This window comes from Megalops cyprinoides, chromosome 21 (genome assembly GCF_013368585.1).
Source record: "Megalops cyprinoides isolate fMegCyp1 chromosome 21, fMegCyp1.pri, whole genome shotgun sequence".
In the NCBI taxonomy this organism is placed as follows: domain Eukaryota; kingdom Metazoa; phylum Chordata; class Actinopteri; order Elopiformes; family Megalopidae; genus Megalops; species Megalops cyprinoides.
In genome coordinates this window covers 23,687,531-23,705,594 of record NC_050603.1, presented here as the reverse complement: position 1 = coordinate 23,705,594, position 18,064 = coordinate 23,687,531, and the positions used below count along the sequence as shown (strand labels likewise).

Here is an 18,064-nt window from a genome sequence, read left to right as displayed (position 1 = left end):
ACTGCTTTAAATGGACTGAACATATGTACGTCTTCGCTGCCCAAGATTGTAGCAGGAGCAGGATTGCTAATGTTAAGCAATATCTCTTTAGTGTTGTACATTAAATTGCCCATTTTAGACATTTATTTTTTTTAGATCCATTTCACTCACACAGAAAATTCATATTCCATGCATGTCTAGGAAGATGTCTTCCTAATTGATTCTTAAACCTTAGGATTCTTAATTTTTAAGATTATTCCTGTTTGCTGCACTACTGAGATTATTGGACTGGAGTTATTAACAGAACTATAGCGCACACAGACACATACATACATGCTCTGATCCAGCATCCAAACCCAGCCTACTTTTAACCACAGTGCTGCATTAATGAAGAATGTATGGCATAAAATATCATACCTTTCCCTCAAAACCTTTCTCAAGGTGTTTGCAAAGTATAAGATATTTATACTCAAACAGTGTAGCAGTGTACAAAACCATTTGCAGTTTATTCTCTCCAATATGTTGTTTATTGATTGAAAATGTATGCTAGCCTCCCCCTTCCTGAATCATGGTGGGCAAACTCCCGAAGCAGTGTTGTGAAATTCTGTGACACAGGAAAGGTTCCAGTGATGCTGCTGTTCAACTCAAAAAAGAGTAAGGAACACTCTTAAATGATTCAATCGGCTGTTTTGTTCAGCTGAATTATTGAAGAGATGATCAACATGGATCTTACAGTTACATGAGCTGCAACAGTATTGTGTGCACACAATTTTTTTTTTAGTCTGCAAGTCTGAAAAGGTGGTGAAACCTCAATCTATTTAGTCTCAAAATCAGTTTCTTTGTGCAGACCTTCAACTGGCCGATGGTGTCTTTCATTAAAGCACAGTTTAATACTGAAGTAGCTATTTAAGATGGAGGCCTCTGACTGCTTAATGTGTTGTGGTTTCTAGGGCTTTAATACACCTTAAAAGGCAAAAGTGCATTTGTGTTGATAGAGCCAACTTGGGGCATACTGTCAATCTGGAGCATGCTGCTTCATGATGGAGTGAATGTGGCTCCTCCCGGGACCAAGATGGACAGACAGGCAGGTGTACTTCACAGCACATCTTACAGATACCCCAGTGTTCTCACTACTGCCATGCTTTGCAAGCAGCATTCATCACAAATAGTTTGTTATAAAGAGACAGTACACTTTTCGGGTAATTTCGGGTAAATGCTAGGATGTCGACCATTACATCAATCGCGCAGGAATCGTTGCATTCAAGCATTGAGTCATTCAAATGCAACCAACCAGAGAAGATAATCAGCATTACCAGGGAGCAGATTTTTTCAGAGTATATTCTAACTACACTATATGGACAAAAGTATTTGGCCACACCTGTTTTTCAAGGTTTGAGTTAGGCCCCTTATCTCCAGTGAAGGGCAATCTTAATGCTTCAGCATACCAAGACATTTTGGACAATGCTATGCTTCCAACTTTGTGGCAAAAGTTTGGGGAAGGCCCTTTTCTATTCCAACATGACTGTGCCCCAGTGCACAAAGCAAGGACTATAAAGAAATGGTTTGGTGAGTTCGGTGTGGAAGAACTTGACTGGCCCCCACAGAGCCCTGGCCTCAACCCCATCGAGCACCTTTGGGATGAACTGGAACGGAGATTGCGAGCCAGGCCTTCTCGTCCAACATCAGTGCCTGACCTCATAAATGCTCTACGGAATGAATGGGCACAAATTCCCACAGAAACACTCCAAAATCTTGTGGAAAGCCTTCCAAGAAGAGTGGAAGCTGTTATAGCTGCAAAAGGGGGACCAACTCCATATTAAAGTATATGTATTTGAATACAATGTCATTACAATGTAATGGTCAGGCGTCCGAAAACTTTTGTCCATATAGTGTATTTGTTGCATGATTGTACATTACTAGATTTAAAACTGCAGCATGCCCCCTTACAGACAACAATAACGCCATTCTTCCAGGTAAGAATTTGCGGTCCCGGCAAAGAATGCAGGTGACACAAGGATGGATTAGCTGCTGTCTCCAGTCGGGCTCGGAACAGCAGGCACGACTCCCTGCCAAGTCTGCTCGTGTCCACCCAGCCAACTATGGTCACCGTATCCGAGGTGGCCACCCTACGGGCTCCCATTCCGCCAGCCTGGCAAGCGCAATCAAAGCAATGCAATGCCGGACCTTTATCAAACCTGCTCTAAGATGCATCTTTCATTTGAAGCCCTACTCCTGCTGGCAGCAAAAGTAATTGAAAACAGTCCAATCAGTTTGGTGTCGAGAGGGACTAGTCCGATTAATTTGAAGTGGGAACAATAGGGTGTTTGTTATGACTTGGGGAAAAGCGGGCATATTTGTGAAACAAGAATCCACTGTTTTTTAATTCCTCCCCCTCCATAGAATCAGGGGTGTATAAACTCAAGCGCGCGAACCGGTCTGCGAATCTGATCTGAATTGCTTCCAGCTGATTGGGTGATAGCCTAGAAAAATAAAAATCATGTCCTTTATCCTTGTACCTGACTGACCAAACATGAAAGCGTCTAAATCCTTCCCTCTTTCAGCTGTGCTGGGTCCAAAAGCAGGAGGGAGTCTCCTTCCTGCATCAGCAGCGCTGCATGATGGGTCAGTGTGCAGACCATGGCCTGTGAATTTTTCTTGGTTGTTAACCTTTGGAAATGTACCAGCACACATAAAACTTCTACTGACAATCAAGGTATTGAAAAAATAATGCCCTTATCTTCTTTGTAGCCACTCTGTGTTTCAGTGGGTATTCCAGTAGAGGCTTCCTATTGCTACTTTACTAAAGCTTTACTTTCTTCTATTGCTTTACGTTGCTGCTTTTGAATGAATGCAAATTCAGGATTGGGGAGGGGGAGCGACAGCATAGCCGTCCTGCTCGAAGACAAAGCAGGGATTGGGTGGGTGTGGCCTGCACCCCTCTGTGGCGGCGACAGCGATGTGTAACGGAAACCGGCGTGTTGGGACCGCCGCGTGTGTGGCCGTCCCTGCTGATGCCCTGTCTGCGTCTTCCTGTGAGGGGAAATGCGGCTAATGCCTGTCCACTTTGGGGAGGCAAGGGAAGAGGATTTCTGGGAGAAAGCGGGCCTTTGTTCAACTAGACAACAGCCCAGTTTCCCTGGAAGCCCAGAAGCCTGTTGGAGCAAGCCTGCTCTGCCTTCGCTACCACACAGAGCGGCTTCCACAGTCCTCAGTGTCCCTCGCTGTCAACCCTGGGAGCCCCTCACAACAAATTCTGCAACTAGTCGTGTAATGCAATTAAGTCTTACAAGGAAAGGAATGGAGAGCCCATTGACGCATTATAGAAATATCTGCAGGCTGACTGAATATTGTCCTACTGTACTCATTCTTTCAGTGGAATTTCCAATCCAGCCATAACCACAAAGGCCATGCTGATGTGCACAAACGTGCACAAACAGTATGGTAGATAAAACGATGTATTATACTAATACATGAAGATGAACTAAGATTGTGTTTACTCAGTTGTAGCCTGTAGGCTCTAGGACAATCCTCTTTTGGACATGTGTCTGTGTCCTCTTTTAAAGCTAAGCTTAAGACTCACTATTATAAAATAACTTTTAATGTAATTGCGGTGTGTATTCTTTCATGATTATGATTATGTGATTATATTTAACTTATAAGTTATACATATGTATATGTAAGTATTAGGGCCTGTAATTAGTTAAAAAGGAATAAAAACAGCATGATTTGGCTCTGAGTGCTGTGCAGTGAACCCTCCGTGACAGGAAGTGACTGTTTGAAGACAACCTGAGGGCCAGCTGGGGAGCTGGGGGGGTTCACCATACCCCTCTCCTGTGCAGGGTATTTGTCACAGGACGGGAAGTTTGGAGGACGCAGGGGTCGGCGGAAGGCCACGGTGGAAACAGGAAGTGTGCAGAGGCCAGCGCAGGTCTTATGTACGCTTTGGCAAAACAGGAAGCAACACCTGCCGGGCGTAGCCACCCTCCCTCCCCATTCCCATCCTGTGGACACCACCCACTGCTAACTTATGGGTGTGAGCCTCCTCTCTGCACTCCTGATCACCTGATCTAAAATCAGGGCAGTGTTTCTTTGACCATGTCCATGTGTCAGGCTTACTCTAGAGTGCCCTGGTTCACGCAGATAGAAGACATTATATTACATTACACAAGCGTTTAGCAGACACTCTTATCGAGAGCGACTTCCGGCATGAGAAAACAGAAGTGTATCCATCCAAGTTATATGAGCAAAGGTGACAAACCAGATTAACAACACTCCCAGACAAGCGAGTGCATGCACAACAGCATTCAAGCATCACAAGTTAACTTTTGCTCTGGAAATAAGACAGCATAGAAGCCATGGGAAGACTTTAAGTACAGACACTACTATATGTCACAATGCCACTAAAGTATGTAATATCCCTAACTCATGGCATTAATACAAGTAGGTTGCACAAGACAAGAGGATCTGTAGGCTGGCAAGGCAGCTAAGGGTGGTATTTTAGAGTGCCATTGATATTAGTAAACTGTTGAAGGGAATTTGTGTGTGTGTGTGTGTGTGGTGGGGTGATATGCAAACTTATATCTCATTTTAAAGTAAGCAGATTACTGTCTGAAACAGCATGTTGTCAGGAGCCACCTCACACCTCAGCTGTGTGTACGAATCAACATCCTCAGAAGATGGTGAAGTGCCGGGCCTTGCAGTCTCTCTCTGGCCCCAAAACAGCTACAAACTCAATGAAGCCACTTGCACACCAGGGTCATCCCGCCTTTCACCAGACTCTAGGAGTGAGACATTCAGGTGAGACATTCATAAGACTATCTCTTATTTCTGAGGGTGTATCCGCCCAATTCTGATTGGTCTGCATTTGCCCTTTGCATCCAATAACGCATTTCTATTTCCGAAATTAGTGGCTGCAAGAATGGGCTTCCCCTGGGAAGCCACTGAAAGAGACAACTGCAGGGGGTTTAATATAGCTATTTTAACTCCCCTTAAAGCCGCCCGACCAAGGCATTGCAGCAAGGTTACTCTTGAAGCCTAGTGTTGAGAGGGCTGCTGGCACACACAATGACGACACTAACATGCAGGGGCTGTGGGACTATGGGACTGTTTCGTGCCAGCTGTTGCTCTGTGCTATAATGGGGGAATTTCCCTGCCCTCGCTAAGTCACAAAGGCGACATAGTTGCAAGGAAAGTCCTTTAATTCAATATGTGAGACCTTTATTTGGCGGATGAGGGATGAAGAATGGGGGATGGGTATCCTCCAGTGGGCTCCCCTTGGCTGAGGCGTGGTGGTCGAAACGCAGCAAGCAGAAACCCTACTCCGGCTGTGCCCGAGCACCGAGATGAATGGGGCTCAGATCTGCCCAAACCAACTCACGCAGGTGCGGCGGAAAGTCCCACACTCCATGACCGGAATGTGAGCTCTCGGGGGAAGGGGCGGCCACCGCACCACTGCCCCGTCACAATAAACAATCTGCCACTGTGGCTCACGGCCGGAGACGGGGGAAGGGATTCACAGAATCAGTACCACTCTCGAGCGGAAACGCCTCCAGTTGCACGCTCTCAAAGGCAGTCCCACGTCATCGTTTCAGGGGTTCATTCTCACTCAGCCCAGGAGAACCAGATCAGATTCTGTACGTAGTTCACGATGCGCTGGCACCAAGTGGCCAATGTCCTCAGTTCACCCCATCCCAGGCCGGTCTTCCTCTAGTGTCTCTGCGGGTGACAGTACCTCATCTGGGGCCTTGTTTTTGAGTACCTGTCAGATCCAGGGTTGAGCCTTTCACCTCCTTAACCAGGGGTTGGAACCAGTGAGACACCCCCACATGCTGGTCCAGGTTCTACCTGTGTGTTTGTGTCCTCTGCTCCCTCATTCTTGGCACAGTCAGAGATCCAGCACTAAAACGTGTCAAAATGTGCCATCTTTTTTTGACTCTGGGAATTCTGGAAAGGATGATATTTAGAGAAGACCTGCTGGAGAATAGTTATTTTCTTATGAGATTCTGAGATGGAGACAGTGTTACATCGCATTACACTGGCAGTTTCCCCAGACACTCTAATCCTGTGCTGCCCCTTACCACTACACCACACCACAGCCCTGCTGCTTACCACTGCATCACACCACACTATTGCACTGTTCCTTAACACCACACCAGTAGCCAGTGTGTCCAGCCCCTCGTTATTCCCTGCCCACTGTGTGCAATCTCTGCTAGCTTGCTAACATGTGCTGTGTGTTATCTCCCTATTAGCATGCTATCTTGTGCTGTGTGAGAGCTCTCTGTTACCATGCCACCCTGTGGTGTGTGTGATCTCTCTGTTAGCATGCTAGCCTGAGCTGTGTGCAATTTCTGTTAGAATGCTATCTTGTGCTGAGTGTGATGTTAGCATGCTACCTTACACTGCGTGCAATCTCTTGTTAGCATGCTGGTCTGTGCTGTGTGATCTTTCTGTTAGCATGCTAGCCTGTTTGGCATGATCTCTTGTTAGCATGCTAGCCTGTGCTGCATGCGATCTCTTCTTAGCATGCTAGCCTGTGCTGTGTGTGATCTCTCTGTTAGCATGCTAGCCTGTGCTGTGTGCGATCTCTCTGTTAGCATGCAGCCTCTGGCTCCATTTGACTGCTAAGGTTAGTTATTTAGCTGTGAATAAATGTAGATGAGCATGGGTATCACAGTAGGGTGTTGTAGGAATGCTTACAGGCTCCTGTACTTGTTCTTGTAAAATTCTGAAGGTATTTAGGGCTGTTTTGATGTTACACAGGTGGACACCGGTGAGAATTAGCTCTCCGGCTGCTCAGTTCCTCTGTGGGCAGCCATGACACTGTTTCGAGGGGGGAATAAAGAACAATGGCCGCCAGAAGAGGATGGGAGTCCAACACAGAGAAAACCGTCGCGCCCGAGATGAAAGTCAGCACCGCTTGCCAGGGCGATGCGGGCCTCCTCCAACGGCAAGTTGATCCTCCTACCCCCACCCCCCACCTTTTAATGGCCAGGGACTTTGCAGGACAGGGACGTCTGGAGATTTGAGCCTGGGAGGGGGGCATTTCAGGCCACAGAGAGACAAAGAACAAAACAAAAACAAAAACCCCTGTGGTCAGCTCTGTGCGAGCACAACTTACATTCCCGCTCATCGACAGTTATTTTACATCTCATCTGTCTTACACTCTCACACTCTAAGGAGCAGCATCACAGATGCACTGAGCGCTACTGTTTTTAACAAAACATGTTTACTACACTGTACTTTCAAAAGGCCAAATAGGTGCAGATTGCTAAATCCTGACCCCAGCCGTATTTGCAGACACTCCTGTTTCTGACTCATTAGAATTTACAATTCCTTGCATACTTCCTAGCCTCCCCTGGACTTTTCTTTATGAATAGCATTTCAAAGCTCTATCACATTGTCCTGCCACGAGTCTGGCGGCGGTCTGTGGCAACGATGAGGGCACGTCAGGTGATCAGTTTGTAACGAGCAGGCCTGGAGGCTGATCTGCAGAGCGAGGCCACTCGCAGGCGAAGGCCTGATTGGAGAGAATGCTATTTTCCCTTCTCCTTTATAATGTGATTAAAAAGTATTGCATTAGGCAACATGAGCATCTGATTACACAGGACAAACTGCATTAAAATAACTTTTATGCATTTGTTCAGATTGTAGGACACATTGTTCAGCTGCCAGCTGTTTGGTCATATCATCTGGGGTGATCCCTGACTGTAGGCGAATCCAACTCCAGTGGAAAGAGACTTGAAAAACAAATTGGATTTAAATGGAATGTAATACAAGGACAAATGTGAAGACTATGCACTGAGCAGCAGTTGAGGACAATGCTGTACAGTTCACCAACGTCCACTAGATGGCAGCACTTACTCATTCTAGGCACACGCTGACCACATTCAACCAAGAAGCTCCTGATAATAGGACTACAGCATTAAAAATCCCTCTACTTCTTCGTTGTTTCCCAACACAGCCACACACGGTCCACAATTTAAGTACGTTCTTTATTAATTTCTTATATCTGTAGTGGCTTGCTTCCAATGTAGAGAAAAAGCAATCTAAGACCCTCCCGTCTCAGTCAGTACCTGGTCACAGGTGACAACTAAACCACATTGACACAGACAACAGGGGTGTCATAGTGATGTCAGGACAGCTTTGTGGCTCTGTGCCTGTCCTGTGTGTGCCAAAACACACGTCCCCGCCCCGAAACCATCCTACCTAATGTGCAAGCCACACTGAGAACGCTATCCTGATCCTGGAGTACTTCACAAGAAAGATGTGAGAAAAATTCACTAGAAATGCACACTCCACCCATGCCCCCATCTGCCTCCACTGTCCCTGGTGATCACTACCCCACTCCCATGAGGAAGGGGTTCAACTACAAAATGTTCTGGGATACAGAAAACTGGAGACAGAGGAGTCCTGTGCTGTGGTGCAAAAAAAGTTCATGGATAGATACTGCGCGATCCTGAGGCCGAGACAAAGAGCAAAAACACACAGATGACAAAAAAAGAGAACAGAAAGGTAGGAATGTCCCACAGTTTCACTCGAGTCCGTGTTGGCTGTCTCTGTGGATAGCTGCTCCGTGGCACAGGTGGGGTGACCGTCCTCTAGAGGGCACTGTCAGGCAGACGCAGGCAGGGTCAGGGCTCTGGAGATGCCTCAATGATGCACGGCTGTCCAGGTCACCTCCCGGCCAGCGATCACGGCTAATTCACACAATGAGGGCTAAACGCTCCCAAACCAGGGGGGATGGGGTGGCCTGTTCAGCGTGACAAAAGGCAGGACAAAATGCGCGCTGGGGACAACGCGCGTCATGGTGGGAGGGGGGTTGTGGTGGGTCCATTCGCCCAAATTAACCGACATGTTCAGTCCGTGGGCGCTGAGGCAGTCACATGATACAGCACTTGTTCTTGAGGTGGTGCGGGTCTTTGTAGCGCAGCCGCTGTTTCGGACGGTACTTCTCCAGGTAGGTCAGCTGCTTGCTGTTGATCGCCCCCCGGCGCTTCCTGCAAGAGGAAGAATGGCTCAAGCACAGGGAAAGGAAACTCATGGGCTTGGGCACTGGGGCCTACCCCGTTTCTAAATGTGACATTTACATTTAGACACTTAAATTTATGTTTAGTCATTTAGCTTAACCAGAGCGGCTTACCAAAGTGCATACAAAAAGGTTAGACTAAGAGACGATACCACATCAAGAGCGTAACAATCAACAGTAGGAGTCATTACATAACACACAGCATTCTGGTAAGTGTCACAGTAGCTGCAAGAAGAAGCTGGAGGATATTGTACTTTTACTTGCCAAATATATCTGAGTATATATCATGAATGATTAGATTGCAGAGTTAGCTGAAACAAATGCAGTTTAAGCAGATGAGTTTCCAGTCTGTGGTGGAAGGCAGACAGTTACTTGGCTCTCCTGACTCTTGTGGGGAGCTCAGTCCACCACTGGGGGGCCAGAGCAGAAAGGAACCCTCACTAAGATAGACCCTTTCCAGAAAGAATGGTAAGGTGACCCGAGATTGTGTAATGGAGGGGTCTGGCAGGAGTGAATGCTTGTTTGATAATGTATTTAAGGTAAGAGGGTGCAGTTGCTATTGCTACCCCATAGGCTCAGACCAGAGATTTGTATTTCATTCTGGCTGCAACTGGTAACTAGAAGATGGAGATGAGGAGAGGCATAACATGCAAGTATTTGGGCTGGCTACAGAGAAGACGAATGGTAGCATTCTGTATGAGCTGGAGGGGCTTGATGGCACATGTGGATAGACCAGCGAGGGGAGAGCTACAGGTACTTACTGCCTGATGAACTGAATGGCATCCTCGTACTTCATCCCGCTCTCGATGAGCGCCAACGCCACCAGCACGGGAGCCCTGTGGACACATCAACCAGGAAGTCAACTTCCCAAAAAAAAGAAAATTTACACATGGGTCCAGATCTTCATTTCAAGGGTCGCGTCCCTGCCTTGCCCCTGCAGTCATTTGGTTCACTCCCTCTGTGACAAGGCGCACCGTTCTTTTGGGGTGAGCTCAGAACGGTTCTCGTTTTTTGCATTTTGGGAATACAGTGACATCTGGTGCACACAAAACGGATTTTGTTTCCTCTTCATGTGAAGCCTGTAGCATGGTAATTCCTGTGTCTGAAGAATAACATGCACCTGAAGAGAGTGCAGAAAGTATGAGCGGAGATTGCCGGCAGTGGTCTTATAATCTCTCTGCGATAAAAGTGTCAGAAGAGTGAAAGCTGTGGACTCGGGACACTGACCCCAGAACAGACTCTGTCAGGCTCAAGAACCAGATTCATCCAGTCCTGCACGTCCGCCTTCAGCTGTACGCTTACAAATGACCAAGGCTGCCCGCTAACTCTTGCAAAACACCGACAGCTGAAACGGCCATCAGGGGCTAAGGAGAGCATGTGAATTCGGTCAGACAGGGGCTCGATCGTGGCAGCTTTCGCTAGCTTCTGCTGCCTAATAAGGAGTGGGAGCGCAGCGCTATTTTGTTATAAACTCTTGAGTTGTTTCATTGTTTGGTTTGGGATCTCCTCTGGGATGGAAACCCAGAGCCTTAGAAAACCATAAACACCGAAGTTCTAGGACGGGGGGTGGGGGGGTTCGGGAACATGTCAAAACATACCGATGTGCAGAGGTTTCAGTCCCAGAGTCCAACGTAAAACCCCTCACACAGCCGCCTTTAAAACCCCCTCCCCTTTTGGTAGTTGTGGTGGGGGGGGACCAACGGCAAGTGAATGTTTCCCATCTGAACAATATCAAAACAAACAGAGTTGAGCGAGCACTGCGAAGTCCCTGAGGATGGGGCTGAAGTGCGTCAGAGATGGTTTACCAACCCGGGGCCAACCTCCTGCTCACACCACAACCGCCGAGCCAAGATTTAAATGGACGGCACAGCTCAACTGGACACTGAGGCAGTCTCCTCTGATTACCACTCGCCCCAGAAAGGAGGGGTTCCTCCACATATAAATACATTTCAATAAGGAACACCAGATTCAATTAAAAGACATTATACTGCTCCGAAGGGAGCGGGCTGGACCTGGCCAGAGAGTTAAGAGGGAAATAAAAATAAATGCTTATAAACCTTTTTTCCTGTTTTGTCTTGTGAGTTCGCCCTCTGCTCTTCTGATAACAAACAGGGTTTGTTACCGCTACTGTCTGAGTGTACCTCCAGGAGGAATGTATTTTGGCTTAGGGTTCGACTTGTCCGGCGGAGTCTAGTGACAGCTGCATGCTTTCAGGTTGGTGGGATACCCAGCAAGGTGCGTTTCACATCATTAATTTGCTGCATGACACTCTTATTCATGGCCGCTCAGCACTTCCAAATTATTGGATTCGGTTTCCTAATTAAACAGCTAGAATTTTCTAGAGTTTCATTTTAAAACTTCTGAAAGGTTGCAATGTGTATCTGTATTTGAAATGGTGGGCCTTGTTCCTGGCGCCTGGTGTGACAGAGAGGCCACTCACCGGCCTAGCCCTGCCACGCAGTGCACAGCCACGCAGCTGCCTGGGTCGTCGCAGAACTTGCTCTTCAGCAGGCTGAGCCAGTCCTCCACAATCTTGGTGGGAGGGGGTGCACCATCATCGAACGGCCAGTCCTGGGTGTGGAGAGAAAACGAATGGTGTTTGTCAGTTCCGTTGTCATTTCAGAAGCATGTTGAGGGCCAGCAGTAAGGGAACGTTACCGTCGGAGCTGCCCAGTAGGGGGGCGCTTTGCCTGTGGCCTGGCCAGTTGTGCGCGCACACATAAACACAAACACACAGGCAAACAAGCGCATACACACACACACACACAGGCACACAAACACGTGCATAAACCCAATCACACGCGCACACACACATGCACGTACACATACACGTATACTTTCATTTTAGTGTACTAAGACATTCCTTGTTTCACAGAATGCTTTCCATTCTGACCCACGACAACACACCACATAAACAGAGACAGTCATGAAACAATAGAGGCATTTGTGCCCTTTTCCCTATCTGTGAAAGCCATCGTCAGGTTCCCTGTGTCCGCACTGAGACACGTCAGGCTTGGGTGCTGCCATGACAACGAAGCTGTTTGCAAAGGCAGGACCTCCACATTTTTTTTTGCCATCGCTGCTCATCGGAAGGCTAGTGGCGGCCTCGGAAAGCGAGCCAGAGGGCCAAGGCCCTGCTGCCGCGAGATAAGTCACTCCCCCCCCCCCCCCCCCCCCCCCCTCCCTGGCGCACAACTCAAACAGGCGTCCATCATTTACCTCAAACAGCAGGACGTTGCCATGCCAACGCCTTTTGAGGGCCTGGGGTTGTGTCACAGCCGTTTGATGTTGAAGGCCACAAAGGGGGAACGTCAGAATGAATCGCAGTCTGACTCCGCTTAGGTCATCCCAGGGACCATGGGCAGTGCAGATCCTTATCATTTTTGGATGTTCTCCTGCACACAGCTAGAGCCCCCCCCCTCACACACACACACACACACACACCTCCGAGGGGTGGCCTGGGTCCAAGGCCTGGGCGTATGCGAGCAACAGCTTCTTGTCAGACTGCCCCTGGACAGCACTCTGCTCTGCAAAACTATCGTTCAGATTTTCTACTGCGTCTAATGGACTGAAAACAGTTTTTGTCCATACACATATGTATCTGCATGTTACCCCTGCAGTATTCATGTTCTCTTCAGGGATTGTACCTTGTGAACACCGACACTGCAACCAAAGCAACAGATTTAGTTTAGCTCCTCCGAGGCCCTGGCTTCTCAGCAAACATCAGAGCTGAGATAAACAGACATACCCTAGAGAGCTCAATGCAACCAACACAAAGGATTCTGCCCCCCAGGACACAAGGTAACATAAAATTTTATGTCAGAGTCGTTTTAGAGTCGTTTCAGAATTTTCATCATCATCAATCCTTGGATACATTTTTTAAAACGAGGAATCTAAATTCTAGTGGGAACTCCCTCATTAAAAAAAACAAAATGTTTGATTGGTTAATAAGTTATGAAGCTTTTCCAATTTAGCAAAGCAAGAGCTTTCGATTGGGCATCTATTTGGTAACAAATAACATTTAAATCCACTGCACTAAGAGGTTAACAAAACCCCTCCCCCGAGTCTGGAATGTCATCAGTAAACTATTAAATCCGCGAGGCGGTTCCAAGACGTGCTTGGTGCGGAGGCTGACGTGGGAGATCCAACACGGAGGTCTAACCGCGGCGAATGCCTCAGCTTTTCTCGGAGTCCAGCGCCGTGTACATTTCGGCAACTCGATGCTCGTTGGCGGGAGAGACATCCGCTACACCTGTCTCATGTCAGCGCGTGCGCATTTTTTCCCTTCTCACGCCGGCACCTTCATACAGGGCAACGGGTCTCCTCAAATGCCCCGCTGTCAAAGTGCGTCACGAATTTTCCTCCCCCAACACTGAGAAAATGCGAGTAGGACATATGACATTTCCCTCAAGAGGACACTAAACAAGAGTGTGCCATTAGACACAGAGTGTTTGAATGCTGTAATCTTACCGGGTTTCACCAAAGGACACTCCCACTTCACATGGATAATGGTGTTATGGTCTATACTGCACAGGGTCAGTTGCAATGCATTTCTGTCCAAACTCGTCCAATGTAGAAACTAAGAGCTCTCCAGCTTCACTTGGTGACAGTATTAATTTGTTTAGCAGATGGCTGCAGCTATAAGTTCCCTTATATATCCTCCATTTAGCCTTATATTTACTGCTGCAATTTAGGTTAAGCACCTTGTTTAGTGAACAACCACAGTTCGGGAATCAAGCCAGGAGTTTGAGGTTGCAAGCCCAGCTCTTTAAACATGATGCCACACTGCATAGTAGCAACGTATCATGAAAACAATGTACTCAAAAAGACATGCATGCAAAACTACAAAACAAAACGACTGGTTACATTTACTCATCCATCTACGATTATGACGGGCCAAAATCTGATGGTGCAGACATTTTCCAGATTCAGCCGTACACATCTATCCCTCTGTCCCTACAAAAGCTAACCTGTGTTGCTGGTTCTGCTTGGAGCAGGCCTCTCTTTAATACCTTTCAGATAAGACCTTGTTCTGGGTAAAGCAGAGGGATTCATGTGCAACCAGACCACAAAATCTACTCCACTATGAGACTCAGGGATCAATTAAATCTAACCCAACAGCAATATGTGAACCACTAGCATACGGGGAAGTATTTTATAATACCACGTTTTGTCTAATTTCAGTCTGAAAAACAAACTGTGCATACAGTCTGTAGACAGTAACACTGCCTTGACGGTTTTAGAGGTGTCACTGCAGCCAAGATGAACTGAGTTAAGACAGAAATCAGAGGGCTCTTCGGCTCGGCTCTCGAACAGGAGGGCAGGCAAACCACGTCCTTCAGATAACATCGGGTAACAGGTCAGATCGAGGCAAACAATAACCCCCTCTATCACCCCTTTTCACATGCCCCGCCCCCAAGAGAACGCACTTCTCCTTCAGCGCAGTTAGGAGGAGGAACGAAAACCAAAAAAGAGTGGGGGCCGCAGCGGGAGACGGCCCCCTGGCTCAGAGCCCGTTTGCCGGGAGACCTTCTAGCTCCCATGGCAACGGGCAAAACGTTGACGGCAAAAAAAACAAAAAAAAAATTGGAAACATGTGCGGTTCCTTGTAGGCGAGCGGCGCTCATATGCTGGGTGGGTCCCTCTGCTGCCGTCATGCGCCCTCCGCGTCGGCCCACATTTAACAATGCCCCCGTGCCCTGCCAAAACACACCTGCCTGACACACGCTCCCTTTACCACGCTGTCTGTGGGATGGGGATGAGGCTTATCAGAAAAAGCATGGGGGGAGAGGGAAAGGCTGTCCCCCTGGGGTTTCTTTCTATGCGTGCGTGCATGTGTGTGTGTGTGTGTGGTAGTGGGGGTGGACAAGCACCCCAGAGTGTAAAAATATAGCCCCTACCCTTTTCCCCTCGACACTTGCACCAATTGATGAATTACATCTGGAAATGACCACTGCCCAACGCTCTGAGCCAGGGAGGCTCAAATGACCACTGCTCATGGCTGAAGCCAGACTGACTCAAATGACCACTGCCCATGGCCGAAGACTCAATAACTCAAATGACCATTGCCTATGCCTTCAGTCAGACTAACTCAAATGACCCCCTTACCCAGTGCTCTAAGAAGTTAGACTGGCCTCTGAGGCCAACACTTCCTACCGTTCAGCAGTCAGGAGTAGTTTCTACAAGCGGTTCTTGACTCAGTTACCCAACTGGGAAGCATATTTGTCCCAGAATACCTTGTGCAGGGCTCCCACCCCTTCATATGATGCATCTAGCAAAGATGTTTGTGATTGCCTTTTCATGAAAGCATGTCCTCCTCCTTACTCTTAAAAACAATTCCTCATTCCCCCCTTCATTTTACTACCAAATGGCAGGCGGCTATTTTTTGGCAATTTTTCCCTATTGCAGCATGTCAAATGGGTCGCACCTCTGTGCCGAGCTGGCCGCACATTCAGGATCGCCATCTTATAGGGTGTGTAAAATGCCTGAACGCAGAGCCTCGACAGTCTGCTCACGAGTGTCTGCCGTGGAACACGAGGGGTGCGACGCTCCCCACTTACCACCACCGTGATCCCGTCCTTCTCCAGCGGGGTCTTGTCGTAGGTGATTTCACACACCCTCACCACCGTCGTGGCTCCGTACTTCTTCAGGTCCTGCGGGGGAGAGAAGAGGAGCCGTGGCAGTGCACATGAGTGTGGCATTCTGGGGGAGCCTGGGGAACGCTGGCGAGGCGTGTGTGCCCTCGCCGTTCACAGCCGGAGTCGTGCGTCCCTGCAACGCACCGGAGCAGGCTCGGCTTCATCCCGCGCGCCTCTCTCTCACCAGCCTGCCATCTGACAGTGGTGCTAGGACTGGTGTCCATGGCAACAGGAGATTTGTGGTAGTGGTTATCAAGCCTTTTCCTGAAACAGGCCCTTTTTCATGGAAACAGCCTGCGGGAGCTATGTGCAGATGTGGAGTGCTTCCACTCAGTTGTCACCTGTTGCATAAGGTAGACTGCCTAGAAAATAATGCATTTGGCGGGCTCAAGCACAGCCAGACAGACAAGCAGACAGACAGACATGCAAACAGACAGGCAAACAGGCAGACAGATAGGCAGCCAGACAGACAAGCAAGCAGACGGACAGACAGGCAGGCAGACAGGGCAAACAATGATGGCCCTGTCAGCAGCACCTGTCAGAAATGAACACATTCTCCATTAGCAGCGACAGTGGGGGAAATGCTGGGACCCACCTGTGTGAACAGGTGGGTGGGATTAGCAGTCACGGTGGAGGCGCGGGCAGGCGGGTGCTCACCTCAATGAAGGTGCTGAGGGTGGAGTTGGTGGGGTTGTGCGTAATGAGGAAGCGCATGTTCTTGTAGCACACCTCCACAGGAGCAGGCCGGTTCATCCGGGCCATGGTGGGGGGTACGTGAGTGTGTCCACTCACACCGAGAAGGGGGGGAAAATCACACACCAGTAGAACCAGCCCCAAAAGAGAACCCGGAACCCCAGAAAATCTTGGGTTGCTCGCGGCTCGGGTTCACCCCACGCCAAAGTCAGCCTCCTTTCAGTCTTTTCCAACCCCCCCTCCAATGAATGAAAGTGCAGCAGACTTCTTCTGTCGTTAACACCCTGGTCCTCTCTTAAATCCCTGTTCACAGCTGGGTCAGAGGAAGGGCTCGCTCTCAGGTGGCTAGCACTGGCCTAGTCCAGTGAAAGTTACCCCATTGGCATGTTCGGAGAGGGCGGTCTCTGAGTGGCGGGGCGGCGGGTGCCTCCAGGGGTGTCAGTGCAGGACGGTCATACTCCCCTGACTCAGGAGTGAGGATGTTGGGCACGGCAGTAGTCACCGTTGCTCTGCAGGAACGCCATCAACGTCCTGCTGGTCCGGGTACAACACTGGAGAGAGAGGGAGAGAACGCAGTGAGAGGGAGTTTGCCATGCCGATTTTGGCAGAGGAAGAGACCCCTAGAGGGCATGAAATTCTGTCCACTCTCCTGCCACCTGGCTAAAAAGGACCTTGTTCCCACCATCCTCAGCAAATGACACCGAAGGCAGAGTCCAGAGATTAAGCAACCGCAAATGACGGCTTAACGTTCTCTGTTCAATCTCAAGAAAAACAAAAACAGCACTGTGCATTTAATTTCTTTTTTATGACAACTTCAAAGCATTAGTTCTAGGTGAAATCAAAGAAACATGTTTCCAAACAAAAGATGTGACCCTTACGCTATTACTAATAATGAAAAACTGAGTGAAATGAAACAGCAGAAAGATGTGTAGCCTCAGTTGGGTGGAACAGTACCTGTAAATAAGTGAAATTTAGTTTCAAGAAGGATCTTCATGACAAGAACAAAGCTACTTATATTACTGGTTAATGGTCTTGTTTTGATTCGCATTGTTTTAGACTGGGATCACAAAGCGAGGTTCACAGAAAATACCAAAAATAACAATGCCAAATGAATGCCATCCATTTGTTCACTAAAAACAACAAAACCACTACACATACATGCTACAGTGAGTCCCCTGTAACAAAAAGCAGAAGGACAAACAATAATCATGTACTTCTGTTACATTAGAGTAATAGATCTGTTTGATGTATATGGAATAGATCTCTGCTGCAGGAAATGAGAAGTACTGTAGAAAGAATTGGCCATAAATTTAGATTCCCACTCACAGTGCCCGCATTACAAACTTTCCCAGGGAGGAAAACAGCAGACAGAAACCCTGATAACCACTGAGGCTCACCTCTGGTGACCTTTCGCGACCGCAAAGCGCTGGGGGCACGGTAGCGGTACTCCAGCGTATTGCTTCGAAAAGTGAAATGAACGCGTTCCAGGGCAAGGCGGCGCGAAGCGACCGGAGCAACCCGGAGGAGCCGGCCGCGTGGCTGCAGCGGCACCGGCAGCTCTCTCCGCTCAAAGTCCGCGACACGCTCTGCAGCACGGGGGGAGCTGCGCGATTCCAGCGACTGCTAGATGAGACGGACGCGGCATTCAACAAACGGAGACGATCCCAGCTCGATTAGCCCCTTTCTCCAGACACACACACCCCTCCGCCTTTGGTGCTCTGCCCCCCAC

General features: G+C 48.5%; 1 protein-coding gene across 3 annotated transcripts in view; it reads right to left on the bottom strand.

Moving 5' to 3' along the window:
• Positions 1 to 7,973: 7,973 nt before the first annotated feature.
• Positions 7,974 to 18,064, bottom strand: part of LOC118796498 (protein tyrosine phosphatase type IVA 3) — a 50,089-nt gene continuing 39,998 nt past the window's right edge. For 2 of the 3 annotated variants that reach the window (XM_036555413.1, XM_036555411.1), the window contains 5 exons: positions 16,300 to 16,886; positions 15,565 to 15,657; positions 11,445 to 11,575; positions 9,766 to 9,840; positions 7,974 to 8,975 (listed from right to left, as the gene is read on the bottom strand). In XM_036555413.1, the coding sequence (XP_036411306.1) occupies positions 8,858 to 8,975; positions 9,766 to 9,840; positions 11,445 to 11,575; positions 15,565 to 15,657; positions 16,300 to 16,404 (522 nt within the window). In that variant the 5' untranslated portion in view covers positions 16,405 to 16,886 and the 3' untranslated portion in view covers positions 7,974 to 8,857. Of the gene's footprint in view, positions 8,976 to 9,765; positions 9,841 to 11,444; positions 11,576 to 15,564; positions 15,658 to 16,299; positions 16,887 to 17,732; positions 18,039 to 18,064 lie in introns of those variants that run through there. The other variant, XM_036555412.1, reaches the window with a different exon arrangement.